This window comes from Salarias fasciatus, chromosome 14, assembly GCF_902148845.1.
Source record: "Salarias fasciatus chromosome 14, fSalaFa1.1, whole genome shotgun sequence".
In the NCBI taxonomy this organism is placed as follows: domain Eukaryota; kingdom Metazoa; phylum Chordata; class Actinopteri; order Blenniiformes; family Blenniidae; genus Salarias; species Salarias fasciatus.
Genome location: NC_043758.1, coordinates 30030340 through 30054738, shown reverse-complemented (window position 1 = coordinate 30054738; position 24399 = coordinate 30030340). Strand labels below are relative to the sequence as shown.

The window sequence follows — 24399 nt, the reverse complement described above, 5'->3', positions numbered from 1 at the left end:
TCACACCGATGGTCAATTTAGAGTAAGTGATTCACCACAAATGCATGTTTTTCTGGTGGAAACCAGAGAACATGAAGGACACATTTCTCACCGGATGGTTCACAAGCACAGACTCAACCCCAAGATTTTTCCAATGTGAGGTGAGAGTGCTGCCCACCACTTCACCGTGCGGCCAAAACGTTGTGTACTTATACTAATTATTTACTTTCCAAAGGTATATAAAATCCTTCAACATTTCTGTAAGAAATTACTCACGCATTATTGTGCATCCTACAGTTATGAAGTGGACAGGGCTCAGTTGGTAGAGCAGGTCGTCCCCCAGTGAAAAGTTGTAAGTATCATCCCATTTTAGCATATCTGTTCATGTACTGAAGTGTCCTTGAGCAAGGCAATGAACCTCAAATTGCTAGATAATCAAAGCAAAATGCATATTTCAGATGACTTTACTGGTGTGTGAATGCTACTAATGTTATAAAGCATTTTTGTTAAGACGGCGGAAAAGCTTCACTTATCTATAAGCGGGGAACTTTTTCAATGACCCACAGTGTTTCATATCTTTTACATCAAAGGGTCATACTCGATCTGATATTACAAACTCTAATAATCTCACTGTCGCTCAAACATCCCGGCATTAATCTCCTATCCAGCTGTATTGACTGCAGACTCGTATCTGGACAAGTCACTGGTCCAAACACTCACAGAAAGTTCAATTTGGAGGTGAAAAGTTAACCTCCGACACCTATTTCTGAACCGCAGGAGGAAACCGGAGTAAATCCAAGCGTGCACAGGAAGCTCCACACAGAAAGTCCCCCAAATCCCAGACTCGAACTTGAACATCCTCACTGTACGATGGAGACTCTGACCACTGCACCATGGAGCACAAGTCCTTTTTACATGTATGCTGAAAATGTGTGTCAGTACAGTCACCTGCCTGATAATAAGTTCAATAGTTTTTAGTTTTATTCGAACAAAAAAAAGGCATACTTGTCTTATCGCCACCTTTTTATCGCTTTATGAGATCTCATATTTTCTCCTAGTTTTATTTTGTACTTTGACATTTTAACCGTGATGATTGGTGGCTGTTTGTGCAGACTGTGTGTATGAAACTACAAAGGAATTGCCCATAAGGGATGAATAAAGTTGTCTGAAGTGCACTAATTACCAGAATCTGTCTGCCTTGCGTCGAGTCCTTGTTTTCCCCCTGTGGCTGTTTCACTTCATGTGACTCTCAGAGAACTGACTGACTGAGTCGGCCTAACCCTGACCCTTCCTGAAAAGTTAAGGGATCAAATGAGACAGGTACCCCAGACTGGTGCGGTGTATTTTCTCTCCTTCAGGCTTTATTTTAGCTCGAGGACTGAAAATAGCATTTAAACATGTCTGGCTGCTCGCTCTTGTTCAAACCCCCAAAATAACGGTGACAAATTCATTCACATACAAGTTCAGATCAAAAGTGATCGATGTCTGGGAAGCCTGCGTTGTTAAACCTGAAGTTTGCGTGCAGTTTTCATGCAGGCTTTGAATCCTCTCGATTTCGTCTCAGCTCTCTCTTGCAGACACACAAAGTGGAAATCTGAGTCTTTCATTAATATTCTCCTGTGGCTCACAGCTGAAATATCTCACTCAGTGACCTTGCAGTAATGTGTAAATTATCTGCCCTGCTCGGTGGCAAACAGGGTCGATTTCCTCGTTGAAATGAAGTGACGCTCAGCCTCTTAGTGCGAGAGCAAACCGGGGTCAGCAGAGGTTTGTTCACTTAAGAAACTGTCAATCTTCAGCCAATCGCCCGCTGTGTTTGGAAGGGATTTCTACGTGTTATAAGAGTAATCCCAGCTGCTGACCCAGAAATGAATTCAGCTGATATGATATCACTGCTCTTGGGTCGTGCACTGCGTGAATGGGCATACAATAATAGCAGGAAATTCCTCAAATAATGATACGGGGATGGTTATTGACGCTGTTGTCTCGCAGGCTGCAGCTGCAGAAGTTTTATGGACGAGCCCGTCCTGTTGTTTTCTGACAAGTTTTGTGTTGTGTTTCATTTTTAAAATGTGAATCTGTGTCACTGCTGAAGAGTTGGCCTGATTGAGCCTGTACCTGGGGAGAGCTCACTGAACTCTCATTAAGCTTTAAGATAACAGAGTGCATCATCCTGATGAGAAATTAGGTTGGAACCCTATAAATAGTTCATGAGTAAGTCTGTGTTTTGGAAGAAACGAGTTGGACTGGGAAAAGGTTCGATTAACACTCATTAATAAACTTGTGCAATGATTTGTACATGTAGCATAATCATAAAACTTAGTGTCATTAGTCTAATTTCAGTCCTCACTGTGATTACTATGGGGATTAAATTGAAGTGTGTGTTCAGTTTATAATCTGTGCCCTCAGTAAATTGTGCTTGTGATGCCTTCAGGTGCTTTTAAGTGGAGCTTTGAGTCCTGCACCAGGAGAGATTGAAGTTCTTTGAGATATATCACTGAAAAAATGTAAAAATTCACATCACAGCACAAGTCTTGATGTAACTTTATCATTTAAATAATCTCCAACATACAGTTGGCGGTTTTAGTTTCAGAGATCATTATTGAGTCTTTTTTTTCAGATTACTCTATTAGAATGTGTCAACACTTCAATTTTATGTGTTTATTTCTACTTCAGTATAAATAATCATATCAAGTGCTGATAAACGCATGTCATCGCTGAGTGAGACAATGAACAGAAACAGTATTTTTCAGGGGGTATTGATCACCATGAATGCAGCTCGACCCGCAAATGTATTAGATTATGTGTTATGATTGTGAAAAATGCTGTCAGTTTTGTAATTTTATAGTCTCATGATCATCAAGGAATTGTTTTGGGCTTAAATCACATACTTTTTAGTTGGACTATAAGTCTATTTATGCAAGAGAAAGGAGGTCCAGACCTTCCAGTCTCCTCTCTACGACCATGATTACCACTTATATATTGAATACTAGGTGTGTATACATTTATGTTTGCGATAAGATGATTTTTCCTCAGGAAGGGATAGTGTTTTGGTTGAAAAAATGACTACAACACTACTAATCAATCAAAGATAAAAAAAAAAGTTTCTGATGGATCTTAAAATCCATCACTCTTGTGAAACAAAGGTTGAAGCTCATCTTCCATGCAATATGTCAGTTCCAGCATATAATGACAGTTCCTCCACCACCAGTTTTCTGCTGTAAAATAGCACCATGCGACTCTCTGTTGGCGCCATCAGTCCTCAAAGCGTCTTTTAATAGCCGCATTTATGGTTTGATTTAGACAAATTTGACATGCTGTGGAGAAAAATCCCCATATTTCCGGCAGCACTTGAAGGCGTCACTGCATGTGCGCGAATCGCTTCACACAGACACACACGCACGCACGCACGCGCACGCATGCAGAAACACACATGCACACATCTGGTGTGAAGTGTGAAAGCCGCTGGTCTCTTGCTTTACTGTCACTTTCATCCATTTTTCCGGCGCGGCGGTGGGGAGTTTGGGGCTTGGGGGGGGGGTGAGATGTTGACCTCCATGTGCGCTCAGAGGACTCCGAACTTCTGACCGGGAGCACGAGCGCGTCTTCTCGCGCACTTGAACCGGGGACCGTCCGATCCGGGAGGGGTTTTCTGTTATTATGTCCTGGCGGAGGGTTTGAGATGACTTCTAAAAGAAACTCGGCCAAACTGAAGCTCCGGCGGTCCTTCAGCGAGCAGCTGCGGAGCTCCACGTCCAAAGCTTGGGATTTACTCTGGAGGAATGTCCGGGAGCGGAGGCTGGCAGGTCAGTTACCCCGCCGCGGGGACGCCTTCTCCGGCTGCGCCCGGAGCGGAGAGCCGCTCCTCCGCCGCCGGTGGTCGGTCCAATCCCAGGCTGTCATCGATCTAAATTAGTCCGGGAATTACTTTAATGAACTTTCCAGTTCACTCTTGTATTTTCATTCACTTTTTCCTCTTCCAATCTATATTTGAATAGACAGAAATATAAATTACATCATGGGTTTATTTATGAGCGCTTTTCAAAGTTAAAATGTAGTCTTTAATCATAATTAAAAAAAAGTTAAATATATACTGTCAGCAGTTGCACCTTTCAGGTATTTCTTATTGATCATTTTAACACCACCGTCCTCTTTATCACCGCAGAGAGGCGCTGATGCGCAATTTACTGCACACAAACTTCAGGAATGATGTTTGAGATTCACTTTTTTTCTTTTTAAATCAATTTTTCCTGGTTTTTGGTGTGAAAAGCATCATTCTGGATATATAAATAAGGAAAACGACAATAAAACAAGTAAATGAGCCTGTTTCAGTTTGCACCAAATAGTGCTTGTTATTATTTTCCACTGCTGTTTATTGACCTGGCTTACAGCTGCAGTTTTCCTCCACACTTTGTCAGTGCTTTGCATGCTCCTCATGCTCTCTCAGCCCCTATAGAAAGGAAGACATATCACAGTGTCCTGTTTGCAATTATGAATACCTGCCTGCAAGTCAGCATGGGCTGGAACGGTTTGGTTGCGGTGTGACTCCAATGAAATGGTCCATACAGATTTGCTTTAACCTCTTAAAATGCAGCTGTCCCTCACGAGGACAGGACATGTGCTGCCAGGCATTGTTGAGTCAGGCTGTCTCTTTTTCTCCCCGGTCTGCTGCCCAGTGTGTTTCAGTGATCTTCAGTTTGATGCAACAATAATGACAGATAATGTGGAAACTGTTAATAACTTGTATATTGGTGGGGTACTTTTTTTTAAAAAAAGTGCATAAAGTATTAACATTTGTGGAATAAATGTATTTTTGAGGGATTACAGTGTCCAGTAATTCAAAAATATGTAGCAGAACTAGAGTTTCTGTCTGAATGTTATCAATAATGCAGTTATGTCTGTGCATGAAATAAATGGAAGTGTCTGGTACACCAATGTCACCTTCACAATTTTTTTTTAATCATGATTCATGATGCAATGTTTGATAGCAGTGATTGATATTCGAGTATATGATATAGTCTGGAAAATATGATAATGTCACATTGAGCTGTATGTGGCCTCTTGTATTGCCCAATTTTTAAATGTTTTTAACTTTAAAAACGCTACCTACTACTGCAAAGCTCAGAGTTAGTTTTGTGCTGTGATGGTTCTTTTGAAAAGTCTTGAGAAGTGTTGCCTGCCAGCAGTGATCGGTGGTGTGTGCAGTTTCCTAGAAGTGCCACCAGGTGCAGTGGATTGACCACACCAATCAGCAGACAGCTCCGTCTTCATCAGGCAGAGTTTAAGTGTTGAAGTCATACAAATAGAGGCCAGATGTTTCATGTGATGTATCCTAGCCCTCTGGTGTGTACGCTGTGCTGAGTGGGATTCAGATCTGCTGTTCAGCTTTCACACACACACACACACACACACACACACACACACACACACACACACACACACACACACACACACACACACAGTTGTGTACTTTATGCCTGGAGTTTTTTTTTTCGGGCCGAACTCAGCTGTGAAACCTGCTGAGGCCCATCACTGATACAGCATATTTTATTTTATGTTACAGCCTTATTCCATAATGGATTCAGTTAATATTTTCCTCAAAATTATACCCCATAACATTCACATTAAGGTTTTTTTAAATCTTTGCAAATTAGAAATAAAATATGAAGAAATCACATCGTTCTTGCTCAGCACTTTGATGATGCACCTTTTTGATTCTCAGTTCCTGCAGCTGAAGAAAATCCCTGCAACATGCCTCACTGTCGTGATGTTATTGTCCCAAACATGACGCTTCGCATTCACACTGCAGAGTCCAATCTTGGTCTCATCAGACTGGAGAATTTAGTTTCTCCTGGTGTGAGAATCCTTTTATTGGCATCGGTCTGGTTTCCATCTGGACACTTAGGCCTGACTGATGGTTTGCTGCAGAGATGGTTGTCCCTCTGGAAGGATTTCCTCTCTCCAGAGGAACAGCTTCGTCACTCAGTTCGGATGGCTGCAGCCCTTTTTGGTTCTGAACTCTGTCCATTTGCAGATGATGAAGGCCGCTCTGCTCGTGGTGACATTCAAAGCAGCAGAAATGTTTCTGTAATCTCCCCTAGCTCTGTGATTGGAGACCGTCCTGTCGACAGACGCTTCCTTTGGTGTCTCTCTGAAAGCACTTTCCACTGTGGACCCTGAGAAACATGGTGCGTGTTTGTCCAACTCGGGTCCAGTCAACTGAATTTACCACAAGTGGACTCTGATAAAGCGGTAGAAACATCTTAAGGACGATCAGAGGAAGCAGAAAGCAGCTTAGCTCAAGTTAAAGCTTCCTGACAAAAACTCTGAACACTTCTGCCCTTGTGATTTGAAGCACTGTGAAAACTTTATGGATTTACTGTAGAATCACTGTTGAGCAGGTTCCAGATACTGAAAGATCAGATTACTACCCGTCCATATTTGTATGCTTAAATGTATGTGTTCCCTCTGATTTATTGCAGTATCTTATGAAAATGTAGACATCTGACGGGATTAAAGGTCATTCCCCTGCATCTGTAGATAAATGAAAATGCAGGGTTGATTTCAACTCAAGTTTCGGATATGCAGCATCAGATTTACAGGGAATATATTCTGTTAATGTTGAATTGTGTGGAAGATTCCAACCAGAACACAGTATTTCATGAAAACGAGATGTTGTTGTCACTGAGATGTCCTTGTTTCCTCACTGAACTCCCCGAAAAATATAAGCGTATAAGTGTCAGTTTCCAACTGATTATGCAGTGAGATACAGTTGCCCCTAAGCCAGAAATTACCGCCTTACTTCACATGATTGCCCTTTTAATCAAACCACATCAGAGCAGCGTCTTCACCCTGATAACCTTCTTCTTCATTGGTTCAGAACTCCTCAGTAGAGAACGTTACAGCCACACCTAGCTGAAATTGTGCGGAAAAGTGGAAGCAAATTATGGCTGGATATGCATTAAATACCTACAATACAGCTGTGGCATAATAATAATAATAATTCAGCTACTATATATATTTGGGTATACTGCTAAATTGTAAGTCTGGATGCTCATCATATAATTAATTCAAGATGTATCTCTTCCTCTGTCATTCAGGCCTGAATGTAATATAAGGATGTATGAAGAGCAAAACTCATGAAGTCAGCTCGGCCTGCAGTCAGCTTTTCTCCTCGTAGTTCCATGGAGAAAAGAGAAAGCCGTAAGATGCGGTGTTGTAACTGAACTGAAATGATTCTTCTTTTTTTTTTTTTCCTTGTTGGAACAGCTTCAGACAGCTGCCTGACTCCGACTTACCGCTGAAGGTGAAGGTTTCGGTAATTCTTCAGTCTTGCTTGAACCTCACTGCCGCGCTCTCAGTCATCAGGTGTCGATTAAAAAAAAAAAAAAGCTCACAACACAGAACCTGTCAGATCATTTACCAGGAAGTCCGTTTCGTCTGTCTCTTAGACCTGAGCTCAGAATTGAGACATTCGGTGTCTCGAGAGGTGGAAATCTTTTGTCACACTAGAACTATTCTTAAGCCTTAGCCACAGGAAACATCGCGGCAGCCCGAGCCCAGACTGCCCAGTGCAGATTACATGTTTCTGCAGCTGATTCAAACCACATCACAGTCGGGCCTGCTGCCTTGATGCTCATCATTGGTGGGCCTCACGCTGATTCAGACGTTTCCCTTCTGTAATCACACCTGGTTAAAGCAAAGAGATGCAGTGAAAGCTAATAATGGTTTAGTCTGCAACGCTTATGGAATGAAAGGAGCAATTTTCTCCCTGATCTGACTGGAAAGCATTTATTTATATAACATATTTGACTTTTGAAATATAGACTACACAGCTTTAAAGATTATTTTTTGCAGCATTGAGTTTTGCTTCTAATTGCTATTCATCTGCCGTCTTGAATATTCATTGAAAATTTTACTTTCCAAGTAAGTAACTGGTTGAGTACTTAACTTTTTAGGAGTTACGCCTTGAAAACAATGTATTTTTTCTTCAAAACATCAGATGTCAGACATCCCTATTCCCTACCCGAATCAGGATTTGAATCCCTACCCACAATCGATCTGTCTGCCCTGTATTTTTCTCTCCTTCTTTCCCCTCACATCAACTGGAAGGATTGAGATCCGCCACCTCTGAGCAATGAGCTATAAACATTGCCAGTGGCGAGTACATAAGCATTCATATAAGCAGAAGTGGTTATGTTGTGTTTTCAGTGGCTCTGAGCACCACTGCTGTGTGAAATTGGCCCCAAAATGCAAAAACATTTTCCCGTTTTCATTAAAAAACCTTGTCTTGTAAACGGGGCCAGACAGCCCCACCATGTCAGATGACTATGAAATCGAGTCCGTCTTCGGTGGCATGTTTTCCTTCAGCGTATCCTTCACTGCCCTCATTGTGAAGAACAATAACATCCACTTTGTGACCGGCCCTCGGTATGTGTTTGTGAGTCTGGATTCCTGTTGTCGTGAAACCAGACAGAGGGCGTGTTGGAACAAGTTCGATAAGGGCTGGAAGTCACAGGGCTCCCTCCACGGACACACCGTACGGCACAGAGTTTAAACGCCAGGGCATCTCCCAGTTCACTGGAGATCTGGCGTCCCGTCATGCTGAGAGACAATGACACCATTAATTCCCCCCCGTCGTCATGTGGCACAGCAGTGGATGATTGATTCTGTCATTTGATACACGTGGTGAATTTTAACGTCTAGACAAGGCAGGATGAGGAAAACACAGACATGGCTTCAGAGAGCTCACACCGGCCCTGCCACTTAGTGAAGTGATATTTTTTGTGGAATGAATGAATGAATGTAAGTGTTTGTATGCAAAAAAAAAAAAAAAACCCTGAGAAAAATCAACGCCCAATGAAATCATTAAAAAGGCATCTCACCATCACCTACTAGTTTTAAAAAGCAACAGTCTGGTATTGAAATAGCTCCTGTGGAGGGTGTGGGGAGGGCCATTAAACCCAGGAGAAGTTTATGAAAATGTGCAGCGGGCTCTGAAGTGTGCTGCTGAATTGTGGTCTTTGTGAGCTTAAGCTCGGGTGGATTTTGCCAGCCAGGGAGAGGAACAGACAGGGGCTGTGTTTAGCTTGGTCGCATGCCCATTTGTTCTCTGTTCACGTGTGCGGCGCCATGCTCCAAACAGGCTGGCCTGTATGCTGAGGCGGGGGGCGTCGGTCGGCGCTGGGTGGGTCGGCTGGCACGGACGTGGCCGCTGCTTCAGGTGTGAGTGAATGGCATGTCGTGAGGCGACTGACACGATTTAAAATCGAAGCAGCATCAGTTTGATTCGATGACTCTCAAACGGCTCTTCCAGGAATTTCACGTTGCTCGCAGCTCGCCAAACCATTAAACCTTCACGCTCATCTCTGACTGGCACCACAAATAGTGTTTTATTCTGACAAACGGCTGTTTAAATGTCATACAGCAACCCACCACTATTAGCCGGGTAAAGAGCTGTCAGTGGCGGTGCTCCAGTTCTGAAATGCAAATTAGCATGTATGCTGGGACAGTAAAAATAATTTTTAAAAAAAACCTGGTATATAATCTCTCCAATAGAGCAATAAACAACCACATTCAGCTCCAGCATTCAGATATTAACTGTGCAGCGCGGAACAGCCTGCTGCTGGTGGTTGTACTGCTTGTTAACCACTCCGGTCGGTTTGATATCATTGACGCAGAGACCTCGTAATATTAACCAGCCCAAGACTTTCAGGAGTCAAGGGAATATATTCAGCTTAAATAATAGTTATTCTTATTCAGACTATAATTCATTTAAACATTTTTGGGGAAATGAGTTAGCAGAGACATCTGTAGTTGTATTTGTGGTTCAGTTTTGAATATTTTGGGTAAAGTTGATGGACATCTCTTGTGTATTCAGGCTGAAGTCGGTTTCTTCTCTGAGTGTTGCTGACATTTCGAGGAGACCTGCTGAGAGGGCTTCCTGTCACTGGAAGCAGGGTTTTTTTTTTTTTTTTTGTATTCTGGGGGTTGGGGAGCAGAAATTAGCATTCTCTAAGCGAGGAAACGGCTCATCCCTCTCTTTCTCCTTCCTCTGTCACTTTCTCTGAAATGGCACAGACTCCTTCCCGTCCGGTAAACTTGGCACCTGTGTGACCGGCAACAGCAGTAGAGTTGTTCTAGTGCAGGGCGGATCCAAAAGCCACTATTTTTGTAAGTCCTCCCACGCCCCTCTCCATCCACTCCTGCTCTCCTTACTCAGTTCATAGGCATTCCAGTGGTATTTATATTTCCCTCCAGAGCAGGGGGAAGCTGACGAGCGCTCACACAGATGCTGGATTCAGCTCAGCAAGGTGGGCAGTGCTCCCGCTGCTCCTCTGCCATTGGCCTCCCCGCGGTCACATGCTCACAGAGACACACTGAAGTGTTGGCACTCCTCCCCCCCAGCCTCGGCTGTGCCGTCCCCTCTCAGCTCACTTCAGGCTTTTTGCGCATGTATGTGAAGTTTTCAGTTGGTGGGACACTTTGTGTGTGTGTTGGGAGGTGAGTGTGTATCAGCCAGAAACTTATTTTGGGGTGCAAACCTTCAGTTATGTTCCGGGAGCTTCCAGAGTCCACAGGCAGCGAGTGCCTGGGGAGTATGACCCCCGAGACTCAGGATATCTACCTGAGAATGGACCATCACCGCAGACGCTCCGGCTACCGGCTGGGCAGGATCATCGCCAGGCAGCAGCTGCTCAAGAGAATCGCCGGAGGTAGGAGAGAGGGGGCTCGGGTCGGAGTGACAGTTCAGACCTGGGAGTCAGTCTCGCAGTTGGAAGTCAGCGCATTCTTTTTGGCTTTGGCCAAAGAGCCGGCTGTTAAAATTAATCGCCGCCCGTCATACGCCCAGGAATGCGAGGACTAACGACTGCGCAGGCTGTTAGAGAGCAGAAGTGAATGAGGAGGCTTGTGTGTATGAATATGAGATTACAAGAGGAGTGGCTGACATGTGGGCAAAGGCCGTGTTGTGTGTGGGATCAGCTGATCGTCTCCGTCTGTGCTTTGTTTCCACATAAAACTGAAATCAGTGGAAAAAGAAGCCCTCCAAATATAGACATTGTGTCAACAGTTTGTGTTTGAGGCAAGTGCTGCATAAAAAAAAAAAGAAAACCTGAACTTGACTCTCAACCAGTTGTCTGTCAGTGGCATTGTGGAGGTAAATAATTGATATTGGGCGTCTGTAACAAACACCGATTAGTGGTGGGTTGGGTTATGCAAGCCGAGCCCACAGGGTAAACAAGAGATATCGGTGAATGACAGCTTTACAAGCTCACTTGGAGACTGCCGTTTGCTGTCAGCGAGAGCAATCGTGGTGTTTTCTCAGCGCGGCGGGGCTTGACCTCCCATTCAGCTTTCTCCGAGACCTCTAACCTCCTCCTTCCACTTTTACCTGGAGAAAGATCCCGGAGGCCGGGGGGGAGGAGAGGGGGAGGCCGGGCGTGCATGACAATAGCGAGGCTGAAATGTGAGGATTCCCGCTTCTTCCTGCAGGTGTGAACGCCTCGGATCAAAGGCCGGCTGCATTTCATGGCAGAAGAAGCCTCATTGCTCAGACTCCTCAGCCACGCGGCGTTGCTCTTCTCCCAGTCACACTAACGGGAGACTCGGATAATGCAGCCCATTGTATGGGGGAGACTTCCAGTACCGTCACAGAGCACAATGCAGGGTTTAAAATGTGAGGATGCGAAAGATCTGTCAGGTCCCGCGATCAGAGCGATGTACGAAGAGATCCCGGAGCCGCGTGGAGGTATGTCTGTTTTCTAGGGAATCTTTTCAGGATCTCATGTTTGCCGGCCGGCGTGTGTAGTCATGTAAGATGGCATGCGTTTTCGCATTACAGATGTCTGGTTTTGACGGCAAACCAACAATTTAGGGCATCTGAGAGGTGGACAGAAAATATGTAGGTATGAAGTGCATTCTGGGATTCCTATCCCAACAGTTTTATATAGTGAGGAGATTTTGTTAAACACTTGAATACTTTTTTTTTTTTTAACGCAAGCAAAAGCCTTTTTTTAACGTAAATATCAATCTGATTCTGTTCCTTTAGTTAAGTAAAAGCAATAAAGTATGAGTTTTAAAATTTATTTAACAAAATAATGATTACAAAAACTGACTCACGGTTCCGTTTGTTTTTTAGGAATGTTGAATCTATTTCTGCAGTGGTGGTGAAGTGGGTTTGTCTCTTTTATACATTGCAGCTTTTTCTGTCAGTGCGGTCAAACTGGCTCATTTATTAGCAATGACACAGATTTTCATCAGAAATCTATAATTGCTTATTCTAAAATGGTTCTTTCATAACGGATAATAACAACCTTCACATAAAACACTGTGAATTCTATTTAAGGCCACAATTACATGACTTTTGAAGTGAAAACGCATCAACATTCTAAAAACAATGTTCGTTTACAAGGAAACAGCAGAAACATGGGAAACAATGTCCTTTTAAATTTTTTCGATTTACCTCTTCGTTTTCCTGTTTGGCCACTGGTGGGCGCTGTTATTTGTTTTTGTATCTACGCCACACAGACATGCACACAGTGAACAATATGCTATAAACAATCAGAATGTTGAGTACAGAGATCCAGTTGTGTTGTTATTCCAGGTACAATAAAACGGCCAAGTTCAGGAGAACATGGACGGTGAGTCATGACACTCTGGAGGCCGCCAATTTTTGGAATCATCTATTCGCAGTAGCAGCGTTTCCTCCCGAGCATTTTAGTAAAGTTACATTTTCGGCCCTTTCCACAGAGACAAAGTTATTTAAGAGTTTTCTGTTTATACTTGAAGAAGTCGTGTAAACAGGCTCTGAATCATCCTTTTTTAAGAAAAAAAAATGTCATTTTGAAAGATATGTAAAGGGCAGTATTCAAATGTTGAGACTGAAAAATAAGAATTCTATGACTAGTCTAGAAAAGTGTACTTAGTTCCGGTTTGACAATACAAATCCTCGGTTTCATGTCTAGTAGTGAAACTGGCCTTTGAAACGGCGTGTTATCAGTCCGTGTTGTAAAGCACTTTCACGCAGTGACTGTGAAAGATTTAATGGTTTTCTTTCAATGGAGAGTGATTCCAGATCTGCGTGTCATTCGCACGTCGTGCCTCGGTTTGTGCGCTGCCGCGTGTCGAACCCTGAGGAGCGAAGTGGTGTCTTGAGGGGCTGCGGAGCCACTGGGTGGACGTCGGTGGTCTCGGTGGACGGCGCATTCCAGCTGGCCGTCCCCTGTTGACATAGCAGGTCGAAAGTGAGTGGAGGGAGGGGGCACGGCCGTGGTGACGGGCAGAGCCACTCATGTATTGTTTCGCGCTGAATTCCAGGGAAGCCTGTTCGGTCTTAGTCATGTTTCCGATTTGCTGGCGTTTCAAAGCCTCCCTGTGTGGGATGAGCTGCTGACAGAGAGCTGCGATGCATTAACGCTCCTCCACCTCCGATCTACCAGGAAAACAAACAGCTGTGTGCAGAAACGGAGAGAAACATGTGGGGTCGGGGCGAGAGAGAAGAGGCTTGTTATTATTGTTAAGGAATGTGGCTTCTTCTTTAAAGCTGCAGTGGATTATGGAGGAGTATTGGGGATGTCGACATGCAGCTCAACTTCATTCTGTCCGCCCAGGTCATCTCAGGATGCTTGCTGATATTTAGTACTCACTTTAATCCATGCAAACATTTTTATATGCAGCCTGGATGCATTTAAAAACGTCTTCTTTGAAAATGAAAATGTTCTGGGGTTTTTTTCGTACTTTGCTTAAAAAGTTGAAAGTATAATATAATCCATGTTAAATCTCATATTATAATTTTATTGTTTTCCTACATTCACTGTAATTCTTTTCAAAATCCAAATCTCTTCAAAATACAGATTTGCATTTTAATGGGGGACAATGCAGAAATATACCTTTAATCATTCAATTTTAATCTACAGACAATAAATCTCCCTCTCACAGTGATTTAAAGAACTTAAGCAGAAATCCAGAGAGTAAACTAAACTACAAGTAACTTTGGCTCTGTTTACACAACATTTGAAAATGAAGCATGATCAAACCGAAATGGCAGAAAAGCTGAAAAAAATGTAGTTTTCATGTTGGGCCACTAGTGGGTGCTGTTGTCTGTTTTTGTAATGAAACCACACACACACACACACACACACACACACACACACACACACACAGAACAATACAATATTAATAATAACGGTGAGTACGTGGACGCTCTGGAGGCCGCTATTGTTATTGCCTAGTCAACTATTTACTGCACCCGTATTGTGCACGTGCACCAGCGTTTCAGTAAAGTTGTGTTTTCCCACAAAGACAGAGTCGGAGCATCGTCATAAAGTTGCGTCTTCAGTTTACTCTGTCGTCGTGTAAGTCCACAAGCAAGCAAAGTATCGTGGAAACCAGACCTTATTGTTTTCCAATACTTACGTCTTATACTCTCCTTACAGTTTAAATTTTTCTTCAGAATAAATAAATCTGCAGTGCACAAGCCTGAATACACACAACACAATAAAAACGGAAAACTCTGCAATGCGTATATAATATGAAAATATCTGCTTTCACTCCAGATCCCTGTTTTTATGTAATATTATTTCAACTTTCCTACAGTGTACTGTTAATCTGTATTCATTATGTAACTTGGAGTGGGTGGCCGGTGTCATTTTCCTCAAATAAATGTCAAAAATAACCATTTCTATGAGCTGAAATCAAGATTTCCATTTGTTTTCCTTCGATGGACTGCAGTGAAATGTTTCTTTTAGCCCCTGGCAGTGTTTCTGTCTTGCCATGGAAATTTCTGGTAACATCATCAGCTCTCTGGTGGAAACCCTGAGCAGTCTGAAGTTGCACCGTGACTCACTGAGGGGCTCCGGGGCCTTGGACTTGAAGCGGCGTCCAGTGCCACCCTTCCACGGGCCTGATTCGAGGACCGTTGTTGACCCCGGTGCACCCGGCGTCCTCCACCGTCCGGCCCGGTCAGAGGACGCTTCTCTCCTCCTGTCAGATGATGCTGAGGCAGCTGTGTGCAGAAATAAAGCAAGTCTTTTTCACTTTGCTGCTGAAAGCATTGTGCCTGTCACACAGTATTCTCCCTGCAGTGATCATTCCCAGGTGCGCCTGTCATGCGTGGCGTGTTTCTCCCCCTTGCTCACTGATGTTTAACTGGTCCGTCGTCTCACAGACGTGGATCGCCGTCAAGGAGACGCGCAGTTTAATCTCAGCCCGCGCTCTGCCGTTTGAATGATTAACTGTGAAAACTTGTGAGCGGGGTAAATGCGCACTTGAAATATTTGAACGCTCCACATAGGAAGGACGGGAACACTTCAGATTGTGGAGAGGACAAGCTGCACCGTCCTTCCGGCCGTTGGAAGCGGGCGGAGGAGAGAGGCAGGCATTGTTCAGCCTGTGGAGAGGTTGTATCAGTAAAGGGGCTCTTCAAGAGAGGAATCCAGTTAGACTCTGGCCTTTCCCTCTCTGCACAGCTCTGCATTATTCAACACAGGTCTCTACAACATGTGGCACGTTTGATCATGTGAGTGTGAAACAAATATAACTGGCCCTCCACTCGAGAGCGGGCCTGACGATAAGTGAAGATGCAGCCCGACGCGTTGTTTACTTAGCCGACGTTCGCCCGCTTTATCTTTTATTCATGAGCGTCTGTGTTGAAGATGATATTGTTATTCAGATTTTGTTTGCCTTCTTGAAGGGGCAGTAAATTGTGTGGAAATAGGGCAAAAAGAAATAATATCCGGGGTTTCTGCTTTCCTGGTTTGGTGTGTTCGTCGGCCAATTTAACGAATAACGAAATAAAGTCACAGCAGATTGTCATTATGTCTTCAATTGTTGCGTCTCGATCAATTGGCCCAAAATCCCTACAATGTATTCATTCATTACTATGCGAAAAAAAAATACAGGAAAATCAAAATCAAATCAAAATGTAGAAAGTGCATAGCTGTGTCCAGTATTTTTACCCTCCTATCCAGGGTTTGATATGTGTAGTAAAAATAAGTGAAACCTAAACATTTCAGATCATTAAGATGCTCCCGTATCTATTATGCATTTTGTGTGTGTGACTCTAACTTCCCACAATGCATTGCAGCAGAAACTATAACAGGAGATTTTTAAAATGAAACATGGTTCGATAGAGACAGCTCAGAGAAAAATTGAGCGGGAGTGAGTGATTGTATCATAATTGGTATTAATTCAGTTAATGTTTAAAACACACTACAGATGTATCGTGTTTGAATGGAGTCATTAGTTAAGTCAGCTGCAAAGAAATGAATGCTCATCTTTGCTGAGTGATAAAAATGAATTATCCAACTCATTGTTGCTTTGCTCCCCTCAGGAGTCGACACAGCAGATCGTCAGCCTCCAAAAACACAACTCAGCTTCAGTCTCTAATCTCTAACCTCTCTCTGTGGGAGGAAATTGGAAGACCTGGAGAAAACCAGTGCTTTTCCAATAGGATGCTCTTACTGTGAGACCAAAGCTAACTACTGCACCTTTTAGAATATATATATATAAAAAAAAAAAAAAGTAAATACATTCAAGATTGCATCGTCAATGCACATTTAAACTAGAAAATAATTCAACAGGCCGAGAGCAGACTGGATGAATGAAGGTGACATTCAGGAAGCTCTCTTGTGGGTTCCAGCTTTCTGTTCACCCAGTGTTGAATCAGTGTGTTTCAGAGGGGCTGACAGCTGCCACATGTTCCCAGCTAATCATTTACCAAGTGCAGATTTCAGAAATGCCTCAGCTGCACAGTAACACAAACAGACAGTCACACATTAACAGAGTGCAGAACCCTGCAGAACTCTCCTCTGGCCGGAGCTGCTGGCAGTAAGCATGCATCTGTACTCTTTATACTGAATTCAGTTAGATTTTTCTGCTTATTGTATTTTTCAGTAGGATTTATGTTTCTGAGGACTTTTTGCTCACTGCATGTCATCGACTGATCCTCCCAATAGTGACAGTGATCCAACAATTCTGAATTTAAAGGAGATAAAATTGTATCAGAAATCCTTAAAATAAATACAAAAAGGAAAAACATCCATATAACATGTCAAATTATTTCTTGTTGAATTGATTTATTTCGCTCATTCATTTTATTTCTGAGCTGTGGTACAGGCTGAAGCATGATCTGTGTCTACTGAATTTGTTTGCTCATAAATGCAAATATGAGTGGATTAACTATCAATCATTGCATTTACTTATAATATTGAACATATCTGGACGTTGTTTGCTCTCATTTTCATTTCGTTGTGTATTCATGGATGCATTTATCACTCATACTGTGCATACTGTAGAAAGCGTAGTCTTCATATATTAAAATCATCGGCAGACTTGATTTATGTTTAGTTTTGTTCTGTTGCTATGCCACAGGAATCCTCTTTTCCATCACCTAGATAAAATTGAATTTTTTGTATAGATATAGTGAAAATGGCATGGGATGTTGTTTTCTCTGAAGCACACTACATGGATCATATTGGGTTGTTTTTGTCTCTTGATCACAGTGAGCAGCCTTCCAAGCTCACTTTATAGTTCAGCACTTGGCCTCCCCCCTGTGGTGAAAATGCACATTACAAGGAAAAAATGACAGCAGCTGTGTGAAGGCAACACACACACACACACACACACACACACACACACACACACACACACACACACACACACACACACACACACACACACACACACACACACACAGGCACAGACTTTCAGCCGCTGACTTTATAGTCCATTCAGACAGAGACTGGTCGTCTGAACACAGCCTTCACTGATGATCACACATGAGAAATGGTTCTACGCTTTATGTCTTTTTTTTCATATAAGTGTGTGTGTGTGTGAGACAGATGGCGATGCCCTGAATGCTGCTGTGATGAAGCTGAACAATCACTTGACATTCTTGTTAAGCTCAGTCTCACCTCCATCCAGACAGTGTCACCGTCCTTCCCGCTCCTCGCCGTCTGCCGCTCGAGCGCCGCACGGCTCCTCAGGAAGTCTGACTGGCCGCTGCACTTTGATGTTGTTAATTAGGACCAGCATCCCGAGGGATGGCTCCATGCTTTATTGTGGAGGTCCTGAGAGGCCTTTCTCACGGTGGGGGCCCTTGTTCTGACATTGGCCCCCTCTCTACCCTCTGACTCTCTGAGGCCATTCCCAAAGAGGGAGGGAACCCCACATGGTCCCCTCTGGGATCTGCTCCAACCTTCAGAGGAGCGCCTTCTGCATGTTTTCCTCGTCCCGTGGTTACACATTCACAATATCGCATTTTTGCTCTCAGTCTTGGGTGACAGCACTTTGTTTCTGTGTTTTCATTTCAGAAAAGTGAACGGCAACATTGTGAAAATGATGTCTATTTACTTGGCAACAGAAATGCTTAAAACTATGTAGTTTTTATATTGGGCCACTAGTGAGTGCTGCTGTTTGTTTTTGTCATGACACCACACACACATGCACGCAGAGACATTAACAAATGGCAAGTACACAGACATTAATATGGACAGACCAAGTTGGTTTGCGTTTCCAGGTGACTCTCAGCTCTAAAACTACCAAATCCAAGGAGAACATAGACCTGGAGACACGGCACTCTTTTCGTTTGCACTTTCAGCATTGTCAGAAACTTTCACCTTGGCAGCCGTTTTCCTAAAGTTGCGCTTTTAGTGGTTCTGAGCATCGTTGTCATGCAAATTAACTCCTAAAATGGAATCAAAGTTTTGAGTTTTCGCTTGAAAACGTCTTGTAAACAAGGTCTCAGAGCATGAAAAGCTGTGACTCATGTGGGTGTCACACTCTAGGCTACACAGTTTTACAGTGTTCCAGTCCATCTTTTAATGTGTTTAAGTCAAAATTGTAAGTCAGCTGGCTGGCTGGTTGTCAGTAATTCATAGTCTCCCTTTAGCTATGTTATATGGCTTCGGTGGAAAACCAAATTACAGTGTTTATATAAGCTATCAAAGGCATGGAAGAATTACAGCTACACAACCGTATATTAGGAGTGAGAAAGCAGCGTGACGCGGCAAGGAAATGCAGCCTCCGGAGCTTTACATGAAATAAGACTTGCAGGGCTTTAATTCAGGATGCATATAGAATCGTATAAGATCTGGTTGGATTTGTTTGAAAGACTAAAGAGAGATGATGTTAAATACATGACCACATGGGAAACTGGAGGAGCCAGCTGTGAAGGATCTGGCATCAGAGGAGCGAGGGAGTGAGGGAGGGAGGGAGCTGTGGAAACATATCAGGCTGAGAAAGCAGAAGAAGAAGAAGAAGAAGAAGAAGCAGAAGTGATGAAGGGAGTAGACAGCACTCGGGAGGTGGAGATAAGTCAGACTGGACCTGAAGACTGTTTAACATCTGCACTTACATGAGAGACACAAACATAAGAAATACTGCTGCAGTAAAGACATTTTGACAGAAGAAAGCTGCTGATGGTCTGAAACAAGCCTCTGGGGTGTGTGTGTGTGTGTGTGTGTGTGTGTGTGTTCTGTTATTTATGTGCTGATGGAGTAACTAAAACAGAGAGAACAATGATTACTCTGCAAACATCAACAGTGGACGGCTGAAGCAGAGGAAAGGGCTTCGGCGAGGTATGCCAGGATGAAATGAAGACGGAAATCTGTAAAAGCCAAAGTTGATGTTTTTATCACCAATGAAAGCAAAACCTTCATAAAAGCCTCGGAGATGCTTGTCAGAACACTTTAACATGCGTGGGAATGTGGCTGCGGTCCAATGTCTGGAAGTGTTTAGCGGGTGGATCTCGCCGCTGCTGGATGTGTTTCACAGAAATCACATCAGATCGGCTCCCGCTTCATTCACAGCCTCCCATAGGTGAGGGATGTAGAAAAAACCGCGATGTGTTTGAGGTCAGAAGTTTCTTTGTACTGAAAACTCTTCCACGTTTAAAGGTCTGCTTGAGGTGTCGGAGCCCTGCGGTGCGAGGCAGCGGCTCACCTGACTGTGAAGCTGGAGCACACTTGACACTTCCCTCGGTTTCTGCTATTTGCAGAGCAACCCCGGGGAACCAACATGTGGTCGTCAGAACATTTTCTCACAACCGGGTGAATGTGAGACGCTGTAAGGAGTTGGATGAAAACGCTTTGAGCTTTGAAGCCGCGGCCCGTTCGGGGGTCACTCGGCCACACACACACGTCACGTCCCCAGTATTTGTCTTGTAGCAGCGACGCCCAGCCACTCTCGGTGAGTTATCGCTTTACAGTTACAGGGTCAAAGATAAGTTGTAAATCCTTCACATAAAGTCTGTTTGTGGAAGGATGAGTCTTTGACTCTCTGATAATCTTTCCTTGTTCTCTCCCGGAGTGTTTGGTGACCCGGAGCACAAAGTCACACTAAAGTCATTTTATCATGATTTTCCACACGTGGTCATAATATTTTTCCAAGGCAGGAATTTAATCAGCTTTTACTACAAGATCACTGTTAAGCAATTCTGCATGAGATTGAGGGGTTTGTCAGTCCTTTGCTAACCTTTAAATGCTCGTAAGTTGTGACGGGCAACTCTGGACTTTGGTGCGAGAGTGACAGAGAAACAGAGCGAGCTGATTGGTAGTTTCCCCTGAAGATGAAAGAGCTTTCCCTCTGGGTGTCCTTCAGAGGTGAAGGAGAGTGTTACCACAGCTGTGCTGCTCTTGTTTGAATTCAATACAGGACCTCAAGAGAAAAACACAGACCAGATGACTTTTGACCCAGCAGGCTTTGGCAATGGTCAACAACAGCAGCTCCCCGGCTCACATAGTTATGTTATTTACTCTCAGAATCAATAAGCCCTTGCTGTGTGTGTGTGTGTGTGTGTGTGTGTGTGTGTGTGTGTGTGTGTGTGTGTGTGTGTGTGTGTGTGTGTGTGTGTGTGTGTGTGTGTGTGTGTGTGTGTGTGTGTGTGTGTGTGTGTGTGTGTGTGTGTGTGTGTGTGTGTGTGTGTGTGTGTGTGTGTGTGTGTGTGTGTGTGAGAGACTGTTTTGAAACGAAAGGTAGAGTCCATCTTTCACCGGTGGGGCTTTTAGAAATGACTGTGTGCCTTAAATCAGTCTGTGTTTATACTTAAACAGTGCGTGTCTGTTCCAGAACCGGGAAGCAAATTACAATGAATCCCTGCCTATTTAAATTGTGTGTCTGTGATGTATGAGGCGGCTCTTAAATTAATTGTTTGCGAAACCTTGACTGACCCTACATGGCTTCAGAATGCTAATGCTAATCCTTGGCAGTGGCTTCTCTCTGGCTCGAGTCTCATTTGAGACCCGCTTTATCCACTTGCTTACCGGAAACCTGCGTTCCGATGAAAGGGTGTCTCTGCGGGTCAGTGTGGACCACATGGGCCAAAGGTGGGCCCAAGATTTGCTAGCTCATTTGTACTCGTGGAAATTCTGCGACGGTGTCTTAGCAACGCAAGCCCCGGAGCCCATCGTTTGAAAGCTGCGTCCCATGCGGACTCGTGGGATAACAGGTCCCCCTGCGAGCTCTGCCACATCAAATGAGGGGGCCGGAGGTCCCCGGGTGATTCAACGCCGGCCCTCTGTAATTACTCGGCCTGTGGAGCCGCCAGCTCATGTGCCAATCACTGCCTCCAGAACGGCGTCTCGTCCACAAAGGCAGTTTGTTGTTACTCACCTGTATAGATAATTCTTTTCTTGACACTCTGGCTGGAACAGTCTGTTAATTGGGGATGCAAACAGTGGCTTGAGGACAGTTGTGACAGCTGTGCCTCCTCTTTTGCTGATGACTGTGTCATATTGTGTCGAGGAGATTGGAGTCTGAGTTTAATGAAGGCCCGCTCTGAAATAGGAAGGCTTTGTTCCCATGACATTAGGTGAATTACACGGGGCACTGCAGTATTAATCCACCTTGTGAATTGCCAGCATTTCACTTGAAAGTCCCGACTTCCAAATAGAAAACAGATCTTTTATTCCTACTTTACCCACAATGGTTCAGTCTCTCGGCTGTAACATCTGTCCTTTGGCAATCGCTGATTGTTATTTGCTCTTCCTGTTTGCTACCTCATGCGCGATTGCAAACTGTGAGACGGCAGGAATGTTTGTCTATTTTGGGCATGAAACCTCAGATGTGGTTTTGGGGCAGACTGGATGAGGGGCCAGTGTGTTTCCCCTGGCCGTCTGTCTCGTCTTGAGCTGACTGCTCACAGTGAGTGGGTGTCTGTGTGCAATTAGTACCATAAAGGAGGAAAGAGCGGCCTCCGCTTCATGTCTCGGAGCGTGACGACACCTTCTCCAGGAATCTTTGTTTTTTCCCCTATCGCTGCTTTTGTCTGTCTTCCTCCAGGTGTTCATATAGACATTCCTTGTTGTAGTCTGACTCGTCTGGCTGATTCATCCAGCGACGCTGCAGCCTGTGGGGGCGGACAGGGCAGACGCACTGCTGAGACGTTGGCGCGGTTTGTTTTAAAGTGTTTTTAAAGTCGGATATGTGCGGCTTTACGAAGGTGACCTAAGTGTACTGTGCACACGTCATTTCTCTCTCTGCTGTGCTGGAGGTTCCTCCCCCCCAGGCCTGGCGTCAGTAACTCAGAGGAGGAAACAGCACAAAGTCAAGCAGGCACATAAGGCGCAAACTACATCTGGAATTCCACTCGCGCATATAGGAAATTATGTATGGATACGATGTCCTTACGTAATCACAGAACCGCGGAAAGCCCCGGTAATTTACAGTGATTTATCCACATGTTTAACTGACAGACTCTGCTCATAAATCAAAGCTTCTTTCATTTCACCTTTTACAACAGTACATAAAACTGGCCAATTAATGCATTCAGCCAACCAATCTGGCCCCTTTGTCCTCTTCGGTTTGACTGATGAGGGACATTTTCTCATTGTGGTCTTTTCCGTTCAATACAGTTTACCTTGATTCTGTTTGTATGATGACAGTTCTAGTTATTTTACTTTCTTAGATTATTTAGAATCCTAATCTTCATCTAGTGACATTGAGTAAATACAATTATTCCAAAACAGATTTTCCTGAGACTAGATTTTTGGACTTTTTTTTTTTTTTTTTTGGTTTGTTTTATTTGAAGCTCTTATACCAGTCTGTCCTACAGATCCACCTCAGTCACTTTATGGCCCTGTTTACACGACAATGATTTCAAATAGAAATGCAAAACTGAGTTCGTTGCGTTTTAGGTGTCTGTTTACACAGCGATGGTGCTCAGAGCCACTGAAAACACACCTGTTCGAGGACAGCTCGTGGTCTGGCATGATAAATACATCATTTTCAGTGTTTATTTCATGTAAACTGGCATCATTTTCAGGATTCCGGTATGTAAACATAACATTTTCCTGAAACAAAAACGCAAAAATTATAAGAAAGACCTCACCTGAAACCTCAAATTAGTGGATCCTAATACAAAACCTTAAAAATGGAGTTAAATATCATAAATTCTTTAAATCAGAGCATTGAAAATATGGCCTTTGGGCCTGAATGTACTTGCCAGTGTGTCATTACAAAGAAAACCTGAATTTATTCAAGAGAAGTACCTTCTCTTACATGATTGTGAAGACAAAATCTTTTTTTTTTCTGTCTTCGAAGGACAATTATCCAACTGAAGAACATTTATTCATTCTTTCTTTTGCCAGTGCCTGAGCCGACGTGGCTCACACTAACCCTCCATTGTTTGATTTCATGTTAGACAAAGTGGCTGAGGCCGAGGTGAAGCAGACATTTATATCACTCTGACGCTGCCTGAGTGAGTCTTGTGAGCCGAGTGCCTCAGCGTGATTCACTGCTGCTGATTGCTGTCAGTTTATGTCATGGTTTTCCCCGAGTTGTGCTGCCTACGTTTTTCCATTCCATTGACCCGCTGGAACAACATCTGGAGTCCTGAAAGCCACTCTCCTCTCTGCTGTTTGTTTAACTTCAACGTTTCCCACATCAGCTCTAACACGTCTTGGGGTGGGGGGTGGGGGTGGGGACATGTCGGAACACTGTAAAAGCAGACCTAATGTACATCAGACGAATATATCTGGAAGCGGTGCTGCATTCATCATCTTGAAAAAGAAGACTCAGAGAGTCGCAGGCGGGCTCTGCTGTTTGGCTGCAGCTTAGATCTTTGCCAAAAATGTGCTGAGTGGGGTATAAAAGAGTTGTCGTGGGCAGAGCCGGGTAGGAGGGTCGGGCACAAGGAGCAGAAGGGGAGGAAGAGTGGAGGGGTGGAGGCGTGGGGGTGGATTGAGGGCGAGCTTTAGTGTTGGGACACGGTGGTTGGGGGGTAGATGGAACGAGAAGAGGGGGCCAGACTGAGCCGAGGACCGGAGCTCTGAGTGAAGGCTGCGTTCGGAGCGGGAGCAGGCGCGCAGCTCAGCGTGGGAATGGAGATGCTCTGACATGCTGGGAGACGCTCTTTAAGTCTTGATGGATCTATGAAGCAGTCTGGCTGTATGATGAAAACATCCCGTGAGTGCTCTGCCATTT

The 24399-nt window shown here is 44.0% G+C and overlaps 1 protein-coding gene across 4 annotated transcripts in view; it reads left to right on the top strand.

Annotated features, from left to right (window-relative positions):
* stard13b (StAR related lipid transfer domain containing 13b) overlaps nt 1–24399 on the top strand; it is a 68459-nt gene that overhangs the window by 28227 nt on the left and 15833 nt on the right. The window contains exon 1 of one of the 4 annotated variants that reach the window (XM_030109338.1): nt 3616–3785. The exons of 1 other annotated variant lie outside the window; for it this stretch is intronic. In XM_030109338.1, the coding sequence (XP_029965198.1) occupies nt 3662–3785 (124 nt within the window). In that variant the 5' untranslated portion in view covers nt 3616–3661. Of the gene's footprint in view, nt 1–3615; nt 3786–10399; nt 10695–24197; nt 24382–24399 lie in introns of those variants that run through there. 2 more of the 4 variants (XM_030109337.1, XM_030109339.1) reach the window with 2 other exon arrangements.